Source organism: Acinonyx jubatus, chromosome B2 (assembly GCF_027475565.1).
Source record: "Acinonyx jubatus isolate Ajub_Pintada_27869175 chromosome B2, VMU_Ajub_asm_v1.0, whole genome shotgun sequence".
NCBI classification, from domain to species: Eukaryota; Metazoa; Chordata; class Mammalia; order Carnivora; family Felidae; genus Acinonyx; species Acinonyx jubatus.
In genome coordinates, this window is record NC_069385.1 from 147,682,455 (window position 1) to 147,698,156 (window position 15,702).

Below are 15,702 nucleotides of genomic sequence, written 5' to 3' on the forward strand. Positions count from 1 at the left end.
ACAGTGGTCCCTTGTCAATCTCTATGACTTACACATGTACGCTGTCTAGTTTGTCAAAAGCTTTCACACACATTTATCTCCATGACATAAATAAATACCAAAGGAAAATGAACAGTGTTTAAGATCAAGGCTATTAGGAAAAATTTAGAAAAAATAGAGACAAGGAAATGGCTAGCTTTGCAAAAGTAACAAAAGGTTAATTTAAGGAAATTTTAAAAGGCTAAAACAGATTAAATGGAGAAAGTCCATAGAATTTTGGAAAGCTACAGAAGTTCTAAATTAGACTCCAATGAGCAGAAATGAAGACAATGAAAGACTTCAGAGAAGTGATACAGGGAGAGCCCCACGGTCTGCAGCATCTCTAGTCAGTTTGCGGTGCTTCAGAGCACGAACCCAGAGAATACCATGTTGGTGACTCAACAAAACATGGTCTGAGATCCATGAGAAATGGAAACCATTTTTGGCACAGCTTGGAAAAGCCGGATGCTGGTGGCATCAGGAAGATGTTAAGTCTTTGAAGAACTCTGTAGAAGGTGATTTGGGTGAAAACAAGAGATATCACAAAATTCTTATTGTGGCTTCACATGTTGATACTTTGGATATTGCGGAGTAGGATTCCCAATGTGATTCTGAACAGATACATTTTCTCTGTCTACACTTGGGTTCCCATCCTCATTGGCTGCCTCTGACCCTATCTTCCTATCCCCAACCAACACACCAGTTCTGAAAACATGAGTGAAATTTGTTATAAATATCTGGCATGACTCCTCTAACTTGGAGGAAGCTTAGCTGGTATAAGCTGTGGTGCAACTTGGCTCTGAATTGGGAGAGAGGCATACAGGTGCTGTCTTAGCACTTTGTTAGGCCCAAGATAACTAAGAGGTGAGAAACAAGCTGTTCAACATCACAGGATTTCTATCAAAATTCATCATCATTTTGATCTGACTTGATCAATTCATTTATTTACCAGAACGTGAAAGGTTTATCCCATAAAAGGAGCAAAATTAATGTGAACAAATATAATATGGACCAAAGAATGGAGTTACATGGATGGAGCAATCTCACAAATCTAATTAGAAGCTGCTTAAGGCATTCTTACAAGTACTATGCTGGTGAAGAAATATGGATTCTCCCACCCCAGATCTGACAACCCTATGTATTTGGTAATAAATACATTAGACTGACCCAGAATCTAGAACCTCAGAGAATTAGACACAAACACAAATAGCCTTAGAAAGTCCTCAGAAATCTAGACCACATCAGATTTTCAGAGTTATGGAGGTCACCTCACTGGTGTACTAAATACATGTTTATAGCACCTACACACAAGGCACAGTGGGGAGTATAATATGGCACAGATCTGACCAAATGGTGAAACATTCGTTATAGGCAAAATGGTCAGAGCAGCAGCCCCCACATCAGAGCCATCTCGCCACGAGACGTCATCAAGTGCTGGCTGGAGGTGGTCAGCCAGTCTGGAGGCCCATTTCAGTCCAGTAGGTGAGAACAATCATTTCATGTCCTACCTCTGCCAGACAACTCTCCCAGAGCCTCCTATCAAACAAGCTGTTTCCCAGCCACCTTCTAGAATGTAGAAGACAATGCAACCCTCCAGACTCGGCCTTCTAACACAAGATGGCATGTAGCGGTCAGTAAAGCCTCAGCCCAGCTCTGTGAGGAATGAACAAATCTGGCATGTATGACGTGGCTCACTGTGATAGAACTTTCTTTCCAACATGGCTCCTCCGGTGTTGAACAAGGTATGAAGTTCGGGTGAAGCCTTTCCCACATGTGTCACACTGATAGGGTTTCTCACCAGTGTGGATTTTCTGATGTTCGATAAGGCTTCTACTCCGAGTGAAACTCCTGTCACACTCGTTACATGGGTAAGATGCGGAAGCCTCAACGTTTTCCCACCGGCTTTCCACCCTCCCCTGACTCTCCCAGGTCTCTGCACATTCACGATCCTGCACATTTTTATCGCCGTGGATCCTCTGGTGTCTGAGGAGATGTGAATTCCGCCTAAAAGCTTTGCCACACATGTTGCACTGGTACGGCTTCTCCCCTGTGTGGATTTTGTGATGTTCAAGGAGGCTGCAACTCTGGCTGAAGGTTTTCCCACACTCCTCACACTCGTAGGGCTTCTCCCCAGTGTGGGTTCTCTGGTGTTTGATGAGGTTTGAGCTGTGACTGAACACCTTGCCACACTCCTCACACTCATAGGGTTTCTCCCCAGTGTGGACTCTCTGATGGATGACGAGGGCAGAGCTCCCGATGAAGGTCTTGCCACAGTCTTCACATTCATAGGGTTTCTCCCCGGTGTGGATTCTCCTGTGTTTAGTCAGGCCTGAACTCTGAGCAAAACTCTTCCCACATTCATGACAGTAGTGCCGCCTACTTCCTGTGGCAGTGTTCTGCTTTCTCGGGAACCTGCCCTCCTGTTCGCCAGCTTCGGTGCCTTCAGGAATCTGGGCAGTGTCTTCACGCAGGGGGCGTGGTATTCCCCCAGCCTCTTGTACTGGCCGGACCTCGTCCACAGGCAGGGCCCGGATCTCGGCCTCTGTTTCACCACCTGAAAGAACAAGTGGCCACACGTGGTCAGTGATGCCCTGCCACGCAGGAAAGCTGTGACGACAGTTCCACATACGCGGGGATGAGGGTTTCCGTACAAGAACGAGGATGGGGACGAAGGGGAGAACGGGTGCTGGGGAGGAAGGAGACTGAGAACGGGCCTGGGGTCATTGGAAGCAGGGTGATGGGGGGTGGAGGAGGGTGGGAAGGCCCGTGCTGGGGACACTCGCAGAGGCTCGAAGTCCTGAGGACGAAGGCAGGGCCCTGCACTGGGGTTGGACTCGAGGAGGGCGGGCAGATGGCAGCGGTAAGCAGGCACGCGTGAGGACTTGGAAGTGTTCCGTGCGACACAAGGAGAGCAGGCACGTAGAAAGCGATCGTCAGTCTGGGACGGTCCTTGGCTCTTATCCCAGACGAAGACAGGGGCCCCGACACGACGGGCTTCGGTGCTGACAGATCTGAGCCAGAGCTCCTGCGGCACCATGGTCGAGCTGCTCGACTCAGACGGGTCAGGCTGTCCCGTGTGTCCTGCACCCCGATCTCTAGCTCACTTCTCGCTCTCGCCCTACAGTCCCACGGCCCATTTCCTGAGGACACCCCAGCTCTCGTCCTGTGTCGGAACTAGCAACAGAGAGGGGACCAACGGTGACAGCCCTACTATGAGCCAGGACTGTGCTTGGGGCTCTACCTGCCGTGTCCCACTTAACCCGGCCAGGACGCGGCAGGAAAGGGAAGGGAGCCGGGCCGGGAGGGTTAAAGATCGGGTCACGCACGTGGTTAGTAGCTGGGTTCAGAAACGGTGGCTCTGAACGCAGACAGAATTCAGACAGCGTCTTACAGCCCAGTAGGTTCTAACCGACAAAGGAAGCCACGAAAGCCTACGACAAACCAGCCCCGTCAGTCTTACCCGGGGAGGTCAGGCCGCCGGGGTTCTCCCGCCCTTCATCTCCGTGGAAGCTCCCCCGAGAGGAATCGAGCTGCGCCCAGCCAGAGGAGGAAGCCAGGGCCACGTCTTCCGTTTTCAGCAAGCCCTGAAACGGCACACGGGCCTCCTAGTTCCTCTTACCCAGAGTCCCTCCCGGAGCCGGGTGCTGCGCAGAGGGGCTCAGGCGGTGAGGGGACAGTCCCTGAAGGCTCCGCAGACCAAGCCAGCGCGGCACCTAACGCTACTTCTCCCGGTCTTAAGTGACGGCTTCATCAACAAAACCACTGCGGAAGTAGAGTGACAGCACGTGAGGACAGGTGTCTCCACACCAGTGCTCCAGACACCACTGTCTCCAAACAAATACGCCGGACGCCCGTGTCTCCACACAAATACTCCGGACGCCCGCGTCTCCACACAAATAAGCCGGACACCCTGGTTGCCACGCAAATAATCCGGACACCAGGGTAGAAGGTAAAGAGATTTGGAAAACGAAGGCCACGCCACTGCAAGGACCGGAACTGACCCCCGCTAGTGATGTGGCTGATTTGTATTAACAGTTATTCAGATACACTGAAACGTGGGTCTGAAGTGAGGAAAGTCAGGGAAGCCAGTGGACACCACAGAGCCTCCAGGGCGTGAAGGACCGGGTAAGAAGTTCAATCCAGTTTAAGTACAGACTGTTGCGGTCGTGTGACTAGTTGAGACACGTGGGCATGCCGTATCCGTCCCGGCAAGCTTAGGGACCACGTGGTTACCCCCCGGTAACAGGGCAGGAAAGCAAAAGAAAACCTTCGGGACAAAAGCACCGTCGCAACAAAAGCTTCAGTTTGCTTTTGCAGGATCACCCTTACTGATGAAGAAGATCCCACTGAAGAAGGGGCTGGCCAAGGACACGGAGTAGGGGTCTGGGAAACAGCACCCAAGCTAGTCATGAAATAGGACGAGGCTCCCAACTAGGCACCAGGAAGTCAGACAGCGACAGACGACACTAGCATACACGAGAAAGTTGACATCCCATCTGGCGTTTGGCTGGAGGATGTAGACGGGGAGGGGGCGACCCTCCCAGGATGCACCCCGGTAGCGAAGGGCAGGGAGGGGCTCCGGCTCACCTGGGGCTCTGGGGGCAGCCTGGCCGCCACCACTGCGTCTCCTCTGCAGCGCCCTCCCGGGGCAAGCCCAGGACCCTGGAGAACTAGGAAGGAAAGAAGCTCTGGATGAGACGTCCCTGGCACTCAGCCTCCCTGGCCTTCGGAATCCAAGCTCAAACACTGGGCCTGGAACTTCGTACAGCGTGTGCCTTCCCAAAGGCCCGATCCCTACCCGCTCCAGTCCCGGGGCCTAGAGACCTGTGCTGTGCTCTGCCGACACACAAAATGTATGCAAAAACGGCAGGATCCTTGGAAGGGATGGTGAGTTTAAACCACATAAAACAAGCTTTTCATCTGAAGATGCTCTGGGTTTTGCTTGCGAAGGGGAGAAAAGTAAGATTTCGGTTCAAATGCCTTTAGGGGACAGTAAGGGCTTTCTGCTTTGGTTTGGAAGAACTAGAGTCAAAATAAAGCTGGAACCAGAAGGCAGAAATGGGCATCTGCTTGTACAGAACTTGCTCAGCGTCCAGAAGAACCCGCGGTCTCCCTGGAGGAGGCAAACTTTACATGGGGCACAAAACAGCTGGTTTAGCTAGAGCCTGTGTTGGAAGTCAGGACTGCGTGTTGGCCGGCGTCTCAGTGCTGTGTGTCTTGGGACACGTTCAGGGCACGTGAGAAGACACCGCAGGACATACAGCCAGTCCTGTGGAGTAAATCCTGCTATTTTCATAAGAGACCCAGGGTTGAGACATTTATACTCTAATCCGCGGTAGTCCTGTAGTCTGTGGGATTTCCGACGGGCTTTACAGAGTCTGTTCGTTTTCTTCTTGGCACTTACCACTACTGGAAGCTGTACTGTCGTGTGCATGTGCTGTCTTCCCCACTCGAATGTAAACCCCAGTGCCACCAGGAAGGACTCTGTCTCACCAGCGGCCGGTCCTCAGCACCAACCACACTGGCTACCACGTAGGAGGCATAATTACGTGTTAAATGAATGGGGAACCGATTCTTTCCAAACCACCGTTTGAAATTTCCCTTTCAGTCTCAAAGTAGAGTCCGTCAGTGATGGCCAAATAACGTGGCGGTCAGCGCCCCTATCAGATGATCGTCAGTGAAGCTGGACGAAGTCTGCAGGTTCACGCGCCCAGAAGAGAACACTCACCTGTGCCTGGTAAGGCCCGTGATCCCAGAGATTCATGCTTGAGCAGAGCCCTCACCGGCTGGAACTGGGCACTCCGTGATCCGCGGGAAGGTGTCAGTGCTGCCATCTCGCAACAGACAAGCTCTTGGCCCTGGTCACCACCTGGGACCTAGGGGTTATTCATTCCTTTTCATTATTTGTCAGACATTTCTGGAGCACTTCCCATGTGCCTCACAGTTTCCAGGGGCACGAAAAAGATTAACTCAGGTAACACAGACAACAACCTTGGGGTGGGTACCGTTACCGTGATCGTTCCACCGATGAGGAAGCGAAGGCACACAGAGTGTAAGTTTTCCCAAGGTCACCCAGGTAATAAGTGGCGGTGCTAGGACGGGCGCTCAGGCAGAGGGACCCCAGAGCCCGTGCTCTTTGCCATTACCAGGTGCTCCCACGTTGTATACGTTGTGCTTTTACAAAGACTTTTGGGAACCGGTGCTGGCTCTCAAAATACTCCTATCTTATCTGACAAGTGAGGGTAATAATTTCTCGTTTATAGGGTTTTGTTATTGGTTTTGAGAACCAAGAAAGATCACAGAATGTGAAATCACCTAACGCAGGACACACGGTCTATCCCCACTAAAAGGTGGCTTCCAGGTCACGATCTCGCGGTCCGTGAGTTTGAGCTCCGCGTCGGGCTCTGGGCTGATGGCTCGGAGCCTGGAGCCTGTTTCCGATTCTGTGTCTCCCTCTCTCTCTGCCCCTCCCCCGTTCATGCTCTGTCTCTCTCTGTCCCAAAAATAAATAAACGTTGAAAAAAAAATTAAAAAAAAAAAAAAGGTGGCTTCCATGCATTTATGGGCAAATTGCACTTGTCAAGTTACTTTCTCACGTGCAGCGCAGAACTCCCCACATCTTCCGTAATGACTGAGGAGGCTGAAGCTAAGAGACTTGAAACGCCTTCACTGTGAAGGGCTCCCGGGCAGTGGGCCCCAGTGCAGACCCGGATCTCCTGGTCAGTGGTTAGGAGGCTCTGGCTGCAGGCCCCTGAAGGAACATTAACTGGTGCACAGAGGACACCACCTTAGAACAGACTGGCAAAGCAAGAAGAGGTGGGGAGATCAACCTGTTTTCCACCAGGGGTGTTCTCTAGCCTGGGGTCCTTGGACTCCTCCCATGTGGTCCATGAACTTGGAATAGGAAAGGAGTAGTTTTATTGTTACCAGCCTCTGAGGGAACGTGGCCTTTCCTTCTATTAGAAATTGAAGCAGCGATCGTATGGCATAAGCCACCGCACTTTGCCACCAATAGAAATTGCAGATGTTTTGGGGCGCCTGGGTGGCCCAGTTCGAGCCCCGCATCGGGCTCTGTTCTGACACCTTAGAGCCTGGATGGAGGCTGCTTTGGATTCTGTGTCTCCCTCTCTCTCTCTCTGCCCCTTCCCCGCTCATGCTCTGTCTCTCTCAAAAATAAACACTTAAAATTTTTTAAAAAGAAAAATTGCAGATGTTTTCACACCACATTACGGCACAACGAACAGTGTCAAAGTCACTCATGCTTCTAACGACTTTGAAACTGCACCCGGGCTATTGGGCCTGTGCCCAGGTCTTACTGATTAGTGCAACAATTTTAAAAAGCGCACGCATAACGTTGTCACTCATTTGTTTAATGCATTGCTGGCTGTATTTCAACATAATCGAGTTCTTCTGTGATCCTTCATGTATCTAAAACTTCTGTTACGAGGAGGGGCCCAGGGACTCCACCCGAGTGGCAGAGAGAGAGAGAGAGAGAGAGAGAGAGAGAGAGAGAAGTTCGGATGTTGACGGCACGCCCCGCCCTCGGCCCCAAGACTTGGGTTAGAAACCGGGCTCGGGACCTCTACCTGCGGTGTCCGCGCCTCCAGCTGTCTCTGCAGGTGCTCCAGGAGCACCACCACCTCGTCCCCGCTCTCCGGGTGCTGTCCCCGCACCCAGGCCTGGAGCTCCGCGGGCAGGATGGTCAGGAACTGCTCCAGCACCAGCAGCTCCAGGATCTGCTCCTTGGTGTGTATATCCGGGCTCAGCCACTGGCGGCACAGCTCGCGGAGCCGGCGCAGCGCCTCGCGGGGCCCCTCGGCCTCAGGGTAGCGGAAGCCCCGGAAGCGCCGGCGCGAGCGCTCGGGGCCGGGGCCCGGGCTGCCGGGCGCGGCCGTGGGGACGTCCTCCTCCTCCTCCTCCACCTTCACGGTCAGGATGCCCGTCAGCAACCCCGGCCGCTCCTCTGCAGTGCCGGCATCCAAGGTCGCGCTCGCCTTCGACTCCCCGGCCATCCCGGACCTGGCGCTGGCGGACGGCTGCGCCTCTCGGGGCGGTTCCTCTGGTGCGTAAGTCGCTCCCTCGGCCTCCCGCGGCCGGAGCCGTCCTCCGCGCCCGCCCCGGGCCCCGCAGCCAGTCTCCACACCGCCGGCCGGAATCCGCGGGCGCCCTCGGCACGGGAGAGCCGGAGCGCGGGGCCGGAAGCCGGGCCGAGCCACTTCCTGGGCCCTCTAGGACGCGTCTCTTGGTGGCGGCCCGTTAACCCTTCGGCTCTCGGGCCGCCGCCGGCGAGACCGCGAGAGAGGACGGGGGGCTGTGGCTCATGCTTGGCTGAAGCCGACGTCTCACGTTGCAGCGAACGCGGGCCCGCTGGGCCCTCAGAGTTCTGGCCTGAGGCCTTCCCCCGCGGCCGCGGACGTCACTGGGCCAGGCTGGGAGAGCAGCGGCTGCACCTGCGCCTGACCAGCTCCGCCTCTCCTGCGAGGCCCGCCGGCGGGAAGGCCCTCCCCGCCTCTGACTTCGTCCTCACTTCCATGCATCCTTAACACCTTGTCCGCGTGAACCGCCACCAGCGCCACTGGGATCCTTCCTGCAAAAGCAACCCGAGATCCCCAACGGCCCCCACCAGTTACCACTTGACATTTTCTGTGGCCTCCCCTCGGGCAGCCAGGCTTGTGCTGCTCCCTGCTTCCAGCCACTCCCGTGTCTTTGGCCAGGGGACCCTGTTCACTCCTGTCGCTCTCTTCTTGTTCCTTCCAGTTCCCATTCACACTCTAGCACAGTGAAAGCTACACACTCTCAAGCCACATTACCTGGGCTCCTAATCCTGGCTTTATTTGCCGTTTACTAGCTGAATGACCGCAGTTAACTATATTACCTCTCTGTGCCTGACTTTCTGAATCTATAACTGAGGATAGTAATAGTAGATAGGGATGTGAGCAGTGGGTGAGGTTTTTTATGTAAAGCTCTTAGGGTAATGGCTAACCTGTAATCAGCTAGGCCTACCCTAAAACGGTAGGAAGCCCTGAATTCCTTAGAGCCAAAGGAGGCTAGATTTTAAGCCAGAAGTCACAGCAGTTATCTTGCTGGACTGAGATGTCAGTGAGTCTGCTTTCTACTCAGAATGTAAGTTTGGTAGATGTTTTTTAAGTGGAAAAATATCATGGTAGTACCTTCCTGAGTTTTAATTCCTCAGTCTATCTCTTCTATTAATCTCCTGGCCTGGGCATGATTACCCGGTGGGCACACTCAGCTACCTCCCCCCCTGCCCAGTCCTAGGGTCTGGCAGCTGCTCACCCCGGGGCCCCTGGTACTCAAGGGCGGCAGGTGCAACCGCTTCTCCAGTCTTACATTGGTTCCTGTGTAGACTGGGGTGCGCATTTGAAATAGGCATAAAATGCCTTATGCCTTTTGCTGTCAGCTCTTAAAAAAGCCGTGTACGAGCGGACCCCTGCAGTTCAAACCCATGTTGTTCAAGGGTCAGCTGTTCTTCATTTAGTCCCATTGCTCCTGCCTTTATCAGGGTAAGAAGCATAGGTTGTAGTCATAATACAAGTGTTTGTTTCCTCTTCCCAACATACATTTCAGTAATCTGGAGCATATCCATGAGATAACTCCTGTAAAAACACTGTAAAATGTAAATCAGAGCACTGTGTGGAAGTGCAAATATGAGCAGCTGGAGGGGACTGTCAGGTCACGTAAGTGTCATTAGTGAACGACTGCTTTTGTTGCTTGGTGAGTAAAGGTGACCCACATATTTGTAAAGGCCATAAGCAAATGTAATTTGGAGGGATGTTTAATTCCAGCTTGTCCTCAGGGTTCTATATAACTTGTGTGTTAGGAATTTCTTAGTAATAAGTATAGATTGTGACAAACTAATGTTATATGGTTACTGCTGAGATACCATAAGAATTATATTCCACCCCTGTGATCTGCCAAACAGAATTACCCTAAATCTAATCATGAGGACATTATCAGATAAATTCAAACTGTCGGACATTTTACAACAACAATCACCCTGGACTCAGCAAAACTGTGTCAAGTAATATTTAAAAAGTGGATGTAGAAGTGTAGGTAGAGAAACTATTCTAGATTAAACAGACTAATAAGTAATCACAATCAAATGCATTTAAGGAAACTTGACTGAATTTTAATCCCATTTTAAAGACGTTATTGAGGGGTGCCTGGGTGGCTTGGTCGGTTAAGCATCTCACTTCGGCTCAGGTTATGATCTCCCGGTTTGTGGGTTGAAGCCCCACAGTGGGGCTGGAGCCTGCTTTGGATTCTGTGTCTCAGACTCTGTGCCCTCCCCCATTTGTGCTCTGTTGGCTCTCTTTCTGTCAAAAATAAATAAACATCAAAAAAATTTAAAGACATTATTGGAACAATTGAGGAATTTTGAACATATCCTGCATATTAGATAACACTACCTAATATTTAATGATAATATTAAAGTTCTTTAGAATAATGATGGCATTGTGGTTGTGAAGGAGAATGTCCTTCTTAGACATTGATTAGTGGAGTATTTACGGGTGAAGCATCATAATGTCTAACTTTCAGTGAGTAAGAAACACAATCTTAACAATTAGTGAATCTAGGTAAAGGATATGCCGGTGTTTAACTTTTCTGTAGGTTTGAAAGTTTTTTTTAATATTTGGGGGAAATTTATGTAAAAAAATTTTGAGAAAGATCTTTCAATACATTTCTGTGCTCTATCTGAATGGATATTTGCTCATCTATAAGTAAAATTCAGAAAATAAGAGACTCTCACCACGAAAAGTTATGGTAGGCATTTATTTTTATTCCTATTGTCATATTTTTTACACCACTGCTTTCTCTACTAAATCAGAGGTCAACAAACTACTGCCTACAGACCAAAGTGTTCCCCTGCCTGTTTTTGTATGGCCTTAGCAAGAAATTTTATATTTTTAAATTATAGGGGAAAAATCAGAAGAAGAATAAAAGTTTGTGATATGTGAAAATTAAAGAAATTCAAATTTCAGTGTCTATAAGTTTTATTAGAACACATTCATGTTCATTTACATATTTTCTATAGCTGCTTTCACTCTACAATGGTAGAACTGTAATTTAGCAAAATATTATTCCTCAAAGAAAATTTTTTTACTCTTAGGGTGCCTGGGTGGCTCAGTCAGTTAAGTGTCCAACTTCAGATCAGGTCATGATCTCACAGTTAGAGAATTTAAGCCCCGTGTCAGGCTCTGTGCTGACAGCCTGGCGCCTCCTTTGGATTCTGTCTCTCTCTCTCTCTCTCAGTCCCTCCTCTGCTCATGCTCTCTCTCTGTCTCTCAAAAATAAGTAAGTGTTAAAAGTTTTGGGGGGCGCCTGGGTAGCTCAGTCAGTTAAACATCCAACTTCGGCTCGGGGCATGATCACACAGTTCGTGGGTTCGAGTCCTGCATCACACTCTGTGCTGATAGCTTGCAGCCTGGAGCCTGCTTCAGATTCTGTGTCTCCCTCTCTCTGCCCCGCCCCTGCTCACACTCTGTCTCCCTCTCTCTCTCTCTCTCAAAAATAAACATTAAAAATATTTTAAAAAATTTATTCTTCCTGTTAGAAGACCTGTGTTACAAAAATGTATTTAATTATATATTTTAACAAAATTAACTTTTATTCAGTTTCTAATCAAATACTATAATACTTTATTGTCTTTCACTAAAAAACGTAAGTATTTACAATTTTATCAGTTTGGGAAGACAAACAGAATAAAAATGGAGAAAAGTGATCAAAAGACAAATTCAATGATAGAATAAATATAGCCTATTTAAATGCCTGCCTGGCCCTGTTGGCTGCTGCCGGAGTGAATTCTCAGCCTCAGAATTAGCATAGTTCAAAATCTCCTTCAGCTTCAAAACGTCCAAGGGAGAGATTTTGGTGACTTCAAAGAAGATCTGGTGAAAATACTTGGAATGCAGAGTCTCCAGCTTATTGCAAGGGCACAAAATCAGCAGGATGTTCAACTGGTTGATCAAGGGGTGAAGATCAGAGGTCTTGTAGCCACTGTAATACTCCAGGGTAGGAGCCCAGTGTCTGAACTTTTTCACGTAGACAGCCAGGAGGAAGGAGTCAGCAGCTAGCTTGGAAGGGCTTTCCAGGATATAGTCCTATTCCTGCAGTCGTCTCACAGATGAAGCGGCACGGGGTCAATGCCTTCGTGCTGGCATGGAGATACCTAGTATATCTGCACAGGAAGTGATAGGCGATGGGAATACTGATATCAAGTTTGAGAGTTTGCAGTTTGCCAACTTCCATGCATCTTGCTGATAAATATATAAAAATCTAATTTTATCTTATTCGATTTAATTTCCCACCTCATTTAGAGTCTTAGCATCAGGAAAGCACTTATACCTAAATTCTGATTTAGTTTTTCTGTCACTTTCCAAGTCTGTTAAATAACTGAGGTCAACTTAACTACAGACAACCAAGGTGATGGTAATGCCTATGTACATTTTAAGCTAAGAGGGAAATGATCTTGCATGAAATGCTAGCCATTTCAGACAGTGAACACAGTGTATGCATAAACTGGTTCCCAACCACAAAATTCCTGAAGAAATTAACCAAATTAGGAGACATCTACAAGACTGGGTTGAATGCTTCCCTGCATTTCAGGGGTAGAAACGTCTGTGAATTTTAAGAATTAAAATCATGCCTCTGGTCTTCACTTGGCTCAGAGGCTGAGCTTAAACTTTTTGATTCCAAAAGTTCTGGTGCTTGCTTCCAGTAGGAACAAGTGGGGTTTTGAAGTCTATAAACGTGCTTCGCCATGAAACTGGTGGACAGGCTCCTTTCTAAGGGATCAACAAAAGGAGCACGGGAAGTAAGGGGCTCCCACCAAGGGGTGACGATAAAGAGGACCGAGGGGAGCATGGAGACTTGAAGGGTATCAAGATGGTTAAAGGCGAATACCCAAGAGGAGTAGCAGACGTTTGAACAGTATAAGGGTCACTGGCGCAAATTCCTCTATTTGTGTCCCCGAGGGCCAAGGGCAGCGCAGGCAAATCGGAACCACGAGAGGAGCGGCGCATCGCCACCAAATGCCCCAGGGAAACCTTACGGCCTGACGCCTTCCGCCCTAGCCCGCGCGCCACGCCTTCGCCTACCAACCCACCGGAAGCGGAAGCCTTGCGGGCACCGTTGCTGACGCGCCTGCGTGGACACCGTTGCTGTGGCGCCTGCGTGGGCGGGAAGTGCCGGCCGTATGCAGTCTCCGTGGCCACTGCTGGGCGTTGGGCGTTTGGTTGTCGGTGGAGGCGTGGCTCATGGCCCCGGTGTCCCAGTCCCGCTATCCCGAGGACGCCGCCGGCTCTCGGAGGCGGCGACGCAGCTCTGTGGGGAGCCCGCCGTCCGCGCTGGCCAGACGCTTCCCTTGTGGAGGCCGCTCCCGCTCTCACTCCCGCGACCTCGAGGGCCTCAGGCCTTCGTGGGGGGTGTCGGGCGTTAGCTACCCGAGTCCGCTGGGCCGATCTGAGTCGCGGGCACAGCCTTCGGGGCCCCGCAACTACGCGTTCTCGTCCTCTTCCGTCCACTCTGGCGGATGCCGCTTCCATCACCACTATGCGGGCGACCTGCAGTGGGCCAAAGAGTATGAGAAGGAGAAGGAGGAGAGCTATCGTCAGAGGTGGCTGAAAGAGAGAGAGAGGATTGGGGAGCTGGGAGCTCCTGAGGTGTGGGGGCTCTCTCCAAAGTTTCCTGAGCCGGATTCTGATGAACATACCCCAGTGGAGGATGAAGCGGTAAAGAGTCAGGAGACCAGCAGTTCAGATTCCAGCTCCGAAGAAAACGGGAATACCAGTCGTTCAAAAAGCAAGAAGAAAAGAAAAAAGTCTAAAACAAAACATAGGAAACATTCTGATAATAGAGTAATTCAGACTCCGACATTAATTCTAGTTCTGATGATAAAAAGAGGGCCAAAAAAGCCAAGAAGAAGGAAAAGAAGAAGAAACACAGGGCAAAAAGAACCAAGAAAAAGAAGAATAAGAAGACAAAGAATCCAGTGACTCAAGCTTTAAAGATTCAGAAGGGGAGTTGCCAGAAGATACCTGGATTGAGCAGTCAAAGATTACAGATACCATGGATCTAATAGGCCCAGAAGCACCTGTAATACATGTCTCTCAAGATGAGAAACCTTTGAACTATGGCCATGCTCTGCTCCCAGGTGAAGGTGCAGCAATGGCTGAGTATGTGAAAGCTGGAAAGCGAATCCCACGAAGAGGTGAAATTGGGCTGACAAGTGAAGAGATTGCTTCATTTGAATGCTCAGGTTATGTCATGAGTGGTAGCAGGCATCGTAGAATGGAGGCTGTACGACTGCGTAAAGAGAACCAGATCTACAGTGCTGATGAGAAGAGAGCTCTTGCATCCTTTAACCAAGAAGAAAGACGAAAGAGAGAGAATAAGATGCTAGCCAGTTTCCGAGAGATGGTGTACAGAAAGACAAGAGGGAAAGATGACAAGTAAGGACCTTGTGTTGTACAGTGGGACTTTAACAACAATTTTATGTAATCAAAACAATATGAAAAGACTTAACGGTACTACTGTATCTATGATGTTAGAAAGTCCTTCAAGGGGCGCCTGGGTGGCGCAGTCGGTTAAGCGCCCGACTTCAGCCAGGTCACGATCTCGCGGTCCGTGAGTTCGAGCCCCGCGTCAGGCTCTGGGCTGATGGCTTGGAGCCTGGAACCTGTTTCCGATTCTGTGTCTCCCTCTCTCTCTGCCCCTCCCCCGTTCATGCTCTGTCTCTCTCTGTCCCCCCCAAAAAAAAAACGTTGAAAAAAAAATTAAAAAAAAAAGAAAGTCCTTCAAGAAAAAGCTGCTGAGATCTGTATTTATTTTTAACTTAATACGTGCACATAGTTTAAAAAATATTCAAATGCTATAGTAGAAGTTAATAAAAGGTCTTTCACCCTAGTCGCTAATTCTTCTCCCCAAAGAAATCTTTTTGAGGTCTTTTATGTCTGTTCATAAGTTCTGTGTCTATGCAAGCATATTTCAGGATAAAGGCTGGAGACATTAACCTGAAGGTTATTTTTCCTGTTGCTCTGATTTCTCTCTCTCTTGAAGGGCCTTATGGAGCCCTTCATTTGTCCCAAGGAAGACCAGAAGAACCCCAGAAAGAAGAGAGGATTCAATTGAATGTAGACTTCTGGTTGCAATTAACAGCTGGTGTTAAAAAGTAAAGATTTACTGGCTCATGAAATTGCAAAGTCCTCCGGGAGAATGGGTGTCCTGTGTGGCTTTATGCGACTTTGGCTTTCTTCTCCATCATGGGTCATCTTCCTCCTTAGGCTAGTTTCCCTTAAATAACAAAAAGGCTGCCAAAGGTTCTGGATTTGATTATATACTTCCTGGTCCACCTCTGAAGAAAGAACATTTCTGTCATGGCATTCCAAATAAGAATCCTGAGATTCACCCTAATTGGATTAGCTTAAGTTACATGCCCACTCTCAAAAAAATGTACTGTTGCCATGGAAATAGGCCCACTCCTGGAGCTGTAGGTATAGTCAGTTTATAGGCTACATACATGGGGAAGAACTGGAAGGCAGATAGGCAACCAAAAAAATGCCAAATATAGTTGTGAATGATTTGTAAAAACCAATACATGTGCTTTCAAGTCAAAATTTTGCTGAAGGTTGGTTTTGAATATTGGGGAATACCTGATTGGAGGGGACA

The 15,702-nt window shown here is 49.5% G+C and overlaps 2 protein-coding genes across 2 annotated transcripts; one reads left to right on the forward strand and one right to left on the reverse strand.

Annotated features, from left to right (window-relative positions):
- Positions 1-931: 931 nt before the first annotated feature.
- Positions 932-8,400, reverse strand: ZKSCAN4 (zinc finger with KRAB and SCAN domains 4). The gene is made up of 5 exons (XM_027053029.2): positions 7,605-8,400; positions 5,747-5,894; positions 4,606-4,688; positions 3,479-3,602; positions 932-2,572 (listed from the first exon to the last, which is right to left on the reverse strand). The coding sequence occupies exons 1-5, from the start codon at positions 8,028-8,030 to the stop codon at positions 1,710-1,712; spliced, it is 1,644 nt and encodes a 547-aa protein (XP_026908830.2). The 5' UTR covers positions 8,031-8,400; the 3' UTR covers positions 932-1,709.
- Positions 8,401-13,148: 4,748 nt separating this feature from the next.
- Positions 13,149-14,598, forward strand: NKAPL (NFKB activating protein like). Its single transcript, XM_015081603.3, is given in 3 exon segments — positions 13,149-13,887; positions 13,890-14,012; positions 14,015-14,598. Coding segments are annotated over 3 exon segments (1,194 nt in total). The 5' UTR covers positions 13,149-13,292; the 3' UTR covers positions 14,491-14,598.
- Positions 14,599-15,702: the final 1,104 nt, after the last annotated feature.

Coding starts and splice junctions, on each gene's coding strand:
- ZKSCAN4 (XM_027053029.2), bottom strand. CDS start 8,030: ATGGCCGGGGAGTCGAAGGCGAGCGCGACCTTGGATGCCGGCACTGCA. Junction 3,603..4,605: donor GGCTGCCCCCAGAGCCCCAG/GTGAGCCGGAGC, acceptor GTGCCGTTTCAG/GGCTTGCTGAAAACGGAAGA. Junction 2,573..3,478: donor CGGCGGCCTGACCTCCCCGG/GTAAGACTGACG, acceptor TTGTTCTTTCAG/GTGGTGAAACAGAGGCCGAG.